Below are 11,054 nucleotides of genomic sequence, written 5' to 3'. Positions count from 1 at the left end.
ACATTTAATTATTTTCCTGTATCTTTAATGTTGCAAATAGGTTCCATCAATGGAGATAGTGGTAACAAGGTAAGAATCATGTATTTGACTTCATACTGTAAGCACTTTGGAATATTTTTCTGATTTTATTTATAGCTTATGGACAGGTCAATGGACAGGTCAAGCGAAAATGCCTGTGTTTTACTAGCAATGGATTAACATAAGCCATTACAATAAATCAATACAATTACACATTGTGTAATTGTGATGCCATGATGACACATTGAGGTTAGACAGAGCTGGAAGTCTTAGAGTGCCAGGTATTAATGATTTTGTTCATCCGCCAGTGCCAGTGTTTTCAGCATTGAAAAAAAAAAATAACTTCCGGTTTTGACCAAAAACAGTATGTGGGAAAATAATCTGAGATAAATATATATTTTTTCTGAAACAGATAACACTAGGGCCAGCAGAGTTTGCCCTCTAGTGGTTAACACTGAAAACACAAAATCTTTCTAGGCTTTGGCACCCAGAGCCTTGGCAACGAGATATCTCGTCTTTGGCACTCAAAAACTTTTAACTGCTGAAAAGGTGACTATACGGTATCACAGTAATGATACCGTTGGCTGTATTTGACGCTATTTTGACCCTTGAATAAAATACTCATCTGATTCTATTGTATGTATTGACTTTTTTTCTCTCTTTTTTTCTGTTTTTTGTTCATTTTAAAGGAGGAAAAACGTCAAAGAGAATTTGATGATCTGCTTTTCAAACTTAACTTCAAGGACAAAGACAAAGACAACTATGTAGATAAGTTGAAAACTGCCGACTTTCTGAAAATAGGCCCCTCCATAAAGAACCAAACTGGCAATGACATTGCTTATACATTCTTTCAGAAGTTGTTGATGCTTGACTATAGAGCCAGGGACATAACAGTAACAGTAGACAGTACAAATTATGATACTCCAGATGATCACAAGATTGAAACAGACGGAGGTCTGTTTGATTTGATGCGTAAGGCAAATGTAGACACTGATCAGAGCACGAAGCAGTGCAATGTCCATCCAATGGATGTTCAGATGGCTTTGTTTCACTGCTCAGATAGTTTTCTAAGGCAGAGCATGATTACTAAACTATCACAGTGTCAGTATGCCTTACCTTTGCTTGTGCCTGACCCAGTCACAAAGGATATTGAGTGTCCTTTGTGGACATTCAGGCCACTAAGAAAATCCTGGAAGGTATTGACTGATAAGGATTCAGGTGCAGTCACAATTAAGAATATGGCTATTTGCCAAGCTGAGACACCTATGGTGTCATTTTTCCGCCTTGGCTCAGTGTCATCATCTAAATCTCAGGTGATAAATTACTTAATCAATGACCGTCACAGCACATTCTTTCATAGGGATTCTCCAGGTGCCACCAAATCCCGCTGCCTGATAGATGGTATGGCAGAGATTGCCTGGTACTTCCCTGCTGGAAAAGTCAATGATGTTTTCTCTGATTGTGTAGCCTTCTGTAATCTTCATGGAGATGCTCTATCACATGAAAAACAACGTGGGATCCTGATTGATAAGGCTTCAGTCAATGTTGTCCTTTTACCTAATCTGCATGGAGGAGATGACAAAATTGAAACAATTGTGAACGATCATTTTAGGAAGAAACCTCTCATATGCCTCCTTGCTGATAATGACTATGCTGCAAAACAGATACAACGAGGACTGTATACAATGGGCTTGAAGGATAGAAGTCAGTCAGATGTGGCTAAAGAATTGAAAGGAATAATTAGAAGTATGTTGTCAAGTGAATATACACCCTTCCAACTTGAACACATGGGAAAGGTCTGTGGAATCAAAACCGATGAAGATGATCCTGCATGTCAAGAAGGGAAATCTGCTGCTGTGAAGATTCAGAAATTGCTTGAAGGAAAAGAGTTTTCACAAATCAAAGACACATTTCTACCATGCCACGGTAAACTATGGCATGAGTGGTGCCAAACACACAAAGAGCTGTACCACCTCAGAGGAGAGTCCATCGAGAAGGACAAAAGTCAAAAACAAAAGAGGCTGAAGGAAATAAGACGTGAACAACTTGAAAAACCATCCAGTGAGCTGGTGCAGATGTTCATTGAAAACTTGCAGTCTCTGAAAGTGAATGAAAAATGTTACTTCCTAAAATGGATTGAATTCTTTCTTGATAACTTATTCACAGATAACATTTCTGAAATCTACCAGAAATATGAGGCAACGTTGTCTAAGTTCTTGGCTTTGAAAAAGAACAAAGAGAAGCATGACATGTCACATGAGCTGGAGGCAAAGAAGGCAAAGAAGGATGACATTTCACATGAGCTGGAGGCAAAGAAGGATGGGAGGCATACTATGGTCCGACGGAGCATTGGTTCGACATGCGTCCGCACGTCGGACCAAACACATGTAACCAAGAAGGATGACATTTCACATGAGCTGGAGGCAAAGAAGGATGACATTTCACATGAGCTGGAGGCAAAGAAAAGGGAGTTGGAGGAAATTTCAAAGACACTTCAATCAGCAACTATTGGAGTTGAGCACCTCTTGAGGGAAATAGGACAAATCTATGAAGCCAATAGTGGGAAATTGTCTCAATACCCTAAGCTGGCAGCAGAGCTTATGATAGCAGGTCAACCAATGGAGCTGATGGATGGAGATGCAGCCCATGTCCCTTTAACATGGATCACTAGTGTTCTAGATGAGGTCATCAATACACTCGGAGACAAGAGAGTTTTTGTTTTGACAGTTTTAGGCATCCAGAGCAGTGGAAAATCAACCATGCTGAATGCTATGTTTGGATTGCAGTTTGCAGTGAGTGCTGGCAGGTGCACTAGAGGGGCCTTCATGCAGCTAGTGGAAGTGTCAGAGGAGATCCAGAAAGACTTCAAGTTTGACTATGTCCTGGTTGTGGACACCGAAGGACTGCGTGCTCCTGAACTGGCAGTTCAGGACACTCGTCACCATGACAATGCATTGACAACATTTGTCATTGGCCTGGCACACATGACTTTGATCAACATCTCTGGAGAGAATCAAGCTGAGATGGAAGATGTTCTTCATATTGCTGTTCAGGCCTTCATGAGGATGAAGAAGGTTAAACTGTCTCCAAGTTGTCTGTTCGTTCACCAGAATGTTCCAGCTATTGACTCTTCTCAAAAAAACAAGGTTGGAAAGAGAAACCTAGAAGAAAAACTTGATAAGATGACCAAGTTAGCTGCCGAAGAGGAAGAGTTTGATGCAAAGTTCTTCAGTGATGTCATTGCATTTGATGTAAACAAAGATGTGAATTACTTTGCTCAACTGTGGGAGGGCAGTCCACCCATGGCTCCACCAAACCCAGGTTATAGTGAGAGCATCCAAGAGCTGAAGGACATGATCCTCACAAAAGCATCACAGTCAAATGGAATGTCACTTTCAGAATTCAGCAAAACCATTAAAGACCTTTGGGATGCTCTGTTGAGTGAAAACTTTGTTTTCAGTTTCAAAAACACAGTGGAAATTTCATTGTACAGAAAACTTGAATCAGAGTATTCAAAATGGACCTGGGCTTTAAGGCATGAAATGTTGACAATTGAACACCAACTTCACAGCAGAATTGAAAATGGAAGACTTGACAAGATTAATACGAGTGATCTTCACAAAAAAATGAGTAAGACTTGGGGAAAAGTGGAAAAAACGGTGGAAAAATATTTTGATGAAGATAAAGATAAAGATGTACTGGTTCGATGGAAAAATGAATTTGAAAAGAAAATTAAGCTTTTCCACGATGAACAAGTGAGTGGAGCCAAACAAAAGCTAGAGGAAATTATTCAGCAGAAGAAAGCTCGCACAAAGACAGACGATATGAAGATAGCTTGTGACAACCAGCATCTACAGAAGAGCAAAGAGCTTGCCAGGAAGCTAAAATGCAAGGCAAAGGATGAAACAAAACTTGAAATGGATGAAACAGAACTTGAAATGGATGAAACGGAACTTGAAAAGGAGTTCAACAATTTTTGGAAAGTTTGGGTTACTGACCTCACTAAAGATGTTCCTCCCATAAAGGAGATCAACATTCAAGAAGATGTGGAATCCATCCTTCATGATATAGGATATGAGTGGCCTCTTATAGACAGCTGCAAAAGCGAAGACGAAAACAATTGGACCACTGCATTTAAATGTGTCAAAAAGAAAGCCAAACAAGCTTTCAAAAGGGTTAAAAACATTTTTAGTTCAAAAAAAGAAGCTAATTATGAAGATCATGGCCTGATAAGAACCCTCATTGCCAACGTTGAGACACAAACCAATATCCTAATAAAAAAGAAACCTGTTAACACAAAAGGCTACCATAATGGTGACATGCATGAAGTAATAAATCATGTGGAAGAACAAATGAAAGATTTTGAATCATCATCAGCAAATGCCCTCTCGAAGGAGTGTAAAGTTCATATATTACTTCATGCCTGTACAATTGCAAAGGAATGTTTTCAAAATGCTCACAATGAATTCCAGAAGAACAATGATGTGCATACATATTTGGAAAACCAAAGAGAGCAGTACTATAATGCATTCAAAAGCTTTTGTAAAGGTAACTCCTCTGCCGCTGTGCTTGGTGAACGACTTTGTAGCAAACTGAAGGTGTCTGCAATTCAGCATGTGTATGACAAGACTGCCCTTGACTTGGGTCATGAGATGAAATGTAGTCACCCTCCCTTCAGTGGGAATAGGATAAACTTGGAGAAACATGTTTTAACATACCTAGCAGAGCAAAATGACTTTAACAGTTACATGAACTACATCACAGATCCACGAACAGAAGTAGAGGAATTTATTAAAAAATCTGTTGAGAAATACATCACCACCAATAAGGACATGATACTAAGTATCATGAAGAAGCATACGACGGACATATCCAGGCGTCTTAGTCAAGCAGTGCATGATGCAACAGAAAAAGTGAAAGAACAGAGTGGAAACACCAAAATGTGGTTGGAGGAGTTCTCCAGTCCATTACAAGGTGACCTACGAGTTGTCACCACCGGCTATGATCATTGTAATGACATAGACAACTTTGACTTTCTTAAAGAGGAGATTGATAATGGCCTTGATTCCATGGTGGTGGATTTGAACAACCTCCCAATCAATGTGGTGGATGCCAGAGTGAAACCAGATGAAGTTCTTATTGAACAACTGTGCAAATGTTGCTGGGTACAATGTCCTTTCTGTAAAGCCATTTGTACCAACACCGTTGAGGATCACAGCCCTTCTGATCACAGTGTCCCTTTTCATCGCCCATCTGGAATTAATGGATGGCACTTCAGAGGTACAGTGAAACTATGCATTAATTTCTGCACAACAAATGTTGCAAGTGATGGAAGTTTCCACCCTAAACCAGGATCAGAGGAGACCATTCCATTCAAAGAGTATCGAAAAGGTGGTCCAAAGTATGCTGACTGGAGCATTACCCCTGATGAATCAAAACTGAAATACTGGACATGGTTTGTCTGTAAATTTCAAACGGAGCTGGAGGATTATTATGGCATGAAATTTGAGGGCAGTGGAGAAATTCTTGAAGAATGGAGAAAGCATACAAGACAGGAAGCTATACAGAGCTTGGAGAACATGTAGTCTGAATGAACTACAGTACAAAGAATATAGAAAAATATACACAAAATGAATGTGTCTGGACTCTGCAGTGATCCATTACTGCTGGATTATTTTTCATTAAGTTACGTTTTTTCAAGCAACTGAAATTTCAAAATGGGACCATTGAATAAAACTTAAAAAAATTAAGATTTGTTTTATTTTTATTTTATTTTATTTCTTTCATTGAGCAATATGATACAAAGATCATACAAACAAGTGAAACTTTTGATTGTTCAGAGAAGTTAAGAAGACTTGTAAAGAACTAAAGCAAATAAAAATACTTTTGGTTGTTTGCCCAAATTAACAATTTCCTGTGTGTTATTTCTTCATGAAAATGTGACAAACCCTGCTATGAATCATCATCTCTCTCTCTCTCTCTCTCTCTCTCTCTCTCTGTCTCCTCCTACTCTGATGTTATTATTATTATTATTATTATTATGTAATGATGTCACTGTGGAACTGAACTTAGTAAAAAGATAACTCCATTTAAACTATATAAACCCTATACTTAATTTACTGGGTTTTCTAGGGGTCGGTACTTTTCTCTCTACACCAAATTTCTTCTTGAAAATAGCGAATTTACAAATTCACGTGTCACACTTTGTGTTTTGAGCTTGTAGATCAGCTATTTTTGCTGAATGTTCTCCTATTACTATTATAATATGCCCAGAATATGGACGCTTGGGTCCATGTGGTGGTTATACATATCAACATTTAGTTTCACAGCAATGTAATGTAGTAGAAAGACACACAGGTCTTCACACATAACCTCAAGCTTTTCACCATTTAATACAAGACGTTTACTGACAGTCCTCCTTCATGTCTACACTCATTTATGCATTTCCTCATATGAGGAAATACATACAGTACAACACTATCAATAGATTGAATTAAACAAACATTATATTTAGAAAGATACTACAGTGCCGTACAGTGGTCTACAACTGGCGCCTCACGGGCCTGAAGAGCCCCCAGTTCGACAATAATATCTGGCCCGACAGATTATTTTGATAACATTGTTATTTATTTATTAATAATTTGATGACCGGCAGCCTCCGTTAGGAGACTCAAATACCTCAGCATCTTTCCGCCGGTCATCCAATATTAGCTTAGGAATGTGACAAAAGAAAAAAATCTCCATGAATGCTTCATGGGCTGTGTACAGTAGTAGTGTAATTGATAGAAAATAAGTTGTCCTTTAAAACTGTTTTGTTGTTAAATGGTAAATGGTGCATTTATATAGCGCCTTTATCCAAGGCGCTTTACACAGATTGTGCATTACATTCACCCATTCACACACACATTCATACACCGATTGCGGCGGAAGCCATGCAAGGTACCAACCAGCACATCGGGAGCAATTTGGGGTTCAGTGTCTTGCCCAAGGACACTTCGACATGTAGCCAGGAGGAGCCGGGATTCGAACCGCCGACCCATGGATCATTGGATGACCTGCTCTACCTCTTGAGTTACAGCCACAGTCGTCGTTGCTAGGAGTTATCACATAACCGCTATCATTATAGCTTTAATGTCTAAATAGATAATCCCCACCTAAAGAATGTGAATTATACTTTTGTCCAAGCTCTCCCCAGTTGCAACCAATCAATTAATCATTAATGACAGCCCAGTTTATGCTTCACTCCATTATTGACCTTTTAAGCCTCGTACAAAGCCAACTCGAGTTGTGACAAATCATGACGAACAAATAATTAGAAAGAAGAAGAAAACGACAGGTTACACTTTTCTTGTTGTCTTTCGTCTTTGTAATTATTTGTTTGGTCCAAAATATTGTGTTTGTCGTCATGATTTGTTACAACTCGAGTTGGCTTTGTACGACGCTTATAACGTCTTTAAATAAATACTTTTTGAAATGTCTATGGGAAAAATGCATTGGGGATGATTTCCTGGGCCTGGCGTCGTCATGAAAGGGGGCGGGACAACGACGCTCTATACTAAAAGGAAGGAAACCGCTTTTTTAGTTTATTAAAGGGACACTTCACCCCTTTTGCAACCAGATCTTATTGTAATGTGATATTTGGGATACAAGAAACACTTTCCTGGGTGTTTTATGTGTGTAATATGTTTTTAGATATTTTAGTATTTCAAAGTATTCCAGTGTCCATCATCATGGACTGGACTGGACTGTCCCTTTAAGCCACCTTTTCTTTCCTCACAATTTTGTTTTGTAGGCTAAGGCAAATGTAAAAACAAATGCCATCCATTTCTTACATTAGACTTTGATTATATGTTCTGGCCCACCATCTAATGCCATACTTGGTTGTGGGCTGTCTTGCACTAAAATAACAGATCTGCAAGCTCACAATGTATCACACTGTAAAGCGTTGTGACTTGTAGATCTGCTATTAACAGTGCATGACATGGACACGTATACATCAGCCTTCAGAGTTTGTCCATGTTGTGTCACCATCACTTCAGAGCCTCTGTAAATGGTTGTGTTCCATCTTCTCATTACTCCAGCAAGCATCAGGCCTCATTTAAACATACACACTGAAAATGTAAGATATACAAATGCGCAGCATGTTGCATCACTTTGCATTGTGAGCTTGTAGATCTGTGATTTTCAACCATGTAGGCTATAAGGTTTCAGGCTTTGAATTGCACATGAGCACGGATCCATCTTCATCGTCATGGAAAGGAGAGTTATCTGCATGATGGCGAGGTCAATCCACAACCTGAATGAAGAATTATGAGATTCAAGAAAATGTTCTTTGTTTGTTTGTTTGTTTAGGATCCACCATTAGCAGCAGCATATGTATTCTTCCTGGGGTCCACAAAAAGCTTTTCATTCTGATAGTGTTACATAACTTACATCATAAGTAACACATCATTATGCATAACAGAAGAAATAAACTTCCAAACAATCCAGTATACATTTTTTCATGCACTCCTAATACCATTACATTCTATAAAGTAATGCATAACATTCAAATACAGACAACTGTATTAATAAAATCATTGGTGCTCTTTTTAATAAATAATACATTTAAACATAATAATTTGTTTTATAGTGTGATATGTCCCTGGAGTAGATCCATGCATAGTTCATAAAAGTTTAATTTAGTTTGATCTTGCTTTTGGTAATGTGAAATTTCCTCCAATAGCATGTGTGATAGAGTAATAATGTTTGTCTAAAAACAAATATTATACTGTACATTATTTAAAATAAAAGGAGATTTCCTAACAGAGATACTTCTAAATTAAAGTAATGAATAAACATGTTTGTTTTAACCAATAACCTGCATAGAAACTACATAATAATAATGTCTTAGAGTTCTTAAAAGAATGGCAAAGTTGGTTTGAATCACTTTCATAGTGATTTTATGAATGATAGAATATTGACAGCTAATCAAATCCATCAGATGAACATATCAGTCACACACAGTGAGTGTGTGATTGGATGAGTGAATCATGTGAATGAGAACATGATGCTGAGGCGGCCCAATGAACGGCCGGCAGCAACTGCTGACTGAACTTGCTCTGCGCATGTCTGTGACAGCTGGCGCTGGTGCAGGTCAGAGAGGGTATCTAATCTTTACAGCAGAGTTGACAAACAAGTCAGGCCATTTTAGAATCGCATAGTGCTTAAATATGAAAATAATGCATAATCAAGTCAGATATAGTCCTTCAAAATTGCACAATAATTAAACATAACTTTCTTAAATCAAAGCAGCAGATCATGTGTGTCATCGTATTATGATCCTGCATTAAAGGATAATTTCGAACTAGAAGGCTTTCTTACCTTTATTTGTACGTCCCCACCAAAGAGGTACAGGTGTTATTTTGTGCAAAAGTGCATTATTGGCTATTTCCCCTAATATAAGCCCTCAATGGGGGATGGGTTTTTGTGCTAATTCACTTATTTCCTTCGAAATAAGTAGTAAAGTGTGCCGCTTGGGATACTATTTACGTACATTATGAAGAGAGGATATATACAAAAAATATATATTTTTAGCACAACAACCCAATGCAATGCCCCATTCAATTCAGTGCAATTCAATTCAATGGGGCTTATGGTAGGGGAAATAGCCAATAATGCGCTTTTGCACAAAATAACACCTGGGCCTACAAATAAAGTTAAGAAAGCCTTCTAGTCTGATATTCTCCTTTAATGTTACATGATCGATTTTAAATCTCTGCCCACCACAGCAAAAGAAAGTATAGGCAATTTATCAGCCTTTGAAAAGCATTCTTTATTTATTTGTATTTATTTAGCTTTTGAATATTTTACCACACAGCTTAATTGGATGGGTTGAGTAATGGTTAACTCATTTTGAACAGTTGAGGGCAGCAGTGAGCTGTATAATGTTCATGATAATCATTCCTCAAGTTTGATTCTTCAAAGTGTGTGTGTGTGTGTCTGTCTGTCTGTCTGTCTGTCTGTCTGTCTGTCTGTCTGTCTGTCTGTCTGTCTGTCTGTCTGTCTGTCTGTCTGTCTGTCTGTCTGTCTGTCTGTCTGTCTGTCTGTCTGTCTGTCTGTATAGCTATAGCTTATAGAAACAGGCATCAGTTTTTCAGTGCTACAGTAAAATCATGAATGATCAGTTAAAGGACCACTTCACCACTTTTCAACATCTCTTCATATAATTGGTCCTCACTAATGTTCATGATAAAACACCACCATTTTTTCCTACTCAGTCTGTGTCTCATAGGAGGGCTTTGGCAGTTCGGACACCCGTCCACCAGTGACATCATCATTAGGCAGATTTTTTTTTAAACAAGATTTGTTTTAAAATAGATTTTGATTTTTATTATCGTGAGAACGATGGCTTCAACTTTTGCATTGCAACTTTTCAGGAAAAGAAAGCCTGCCATTTCTATTAGCTTGGATTCACCATTGATGATGTCACTGGTGGACGGGTTTCTGAACTGCCCACAGCCTTCCTATGAGACACAGACTGAGTAGGAAAAGATTGTGGTATTTTATCATGAACATTAGTTAGGACCAAATTAGGAAGAGAAGTTGAAAAGTGGTGAAGTGGTCCTTTAACACAGGAGAGTGTACAAATGTAACATTTGTATTTTGTACACTGTGTTAAATGAACACTCATTTAACACATTACAGTGTACACAATGAGTATGCGATTGTGTCATTCTGTGGACTTCCATTGTTGTTTTAAGTGTAATTTAACGCAGACTGTGTGAGAGCTGCATGAGTCTTTGTGTTGCCTAAGCTGTGTGTATGATTATGAGGTATTTGTCTAGTTCTCCATACTATGCTGAGGTGATTGCTATTGTGCTTCTCCTTTGCCATAGGCCTACTTGTTGTATGTTTTGTGCAATATGTTTTTGCATTTATAAGGGCCTTTTGGTTGGTGCCTAAGTGTAATAATTTAACTTTAATTGTATTTTGTCTGTAAAATGCATTAAAATTAAATTTTCTGTCTTTGCTGTAGCCTATATGCTCTCTCCCTT

General features: G+C 38.2%; 1 protein-coding gene across 1 annotated transcript; it reads left to right on the top strand.

Annotated features, from left to right (window-relative positions):
• Positions 1–886: 886 nt before the first annotated feature.
• Positions 887–8,120, top strand: LOC306936292 (interferon-induced very large GTPase 1-like; the record flags this gene model as incomplete). Its single annotated transcript, XM_079519781.1, has 3 exons — positions 887–2,123; positions 2,418–3,911; positions 8,100–8,120. The coding sequence occupies exons 1-3, from the start codon at positions 987–989 to the stop codon at positions 8,118–8,120; spliced, it is 2,652 nt and encodes an 883-aa protein (XP_079375907.1). The 5' UTR covers positions 887–986.
• Between the last annotated feature and the right edge of the window lie 2,934 nt (positions 8,121–11,054).

This window comes from Electrona antarctica, assembly GCF_951216825.1.
Source record: "Electrona antarctica genome assembly, chromosome: 14".
NCBI lineage: Eukaryota > Metazoa > Chordata > Actinopteri > Myctophiformes > Myctophidae > Electrona > Electrona antarctica.
This window is presented reverse-complemented; position numbering and strand designations above follow the sequence as displayed.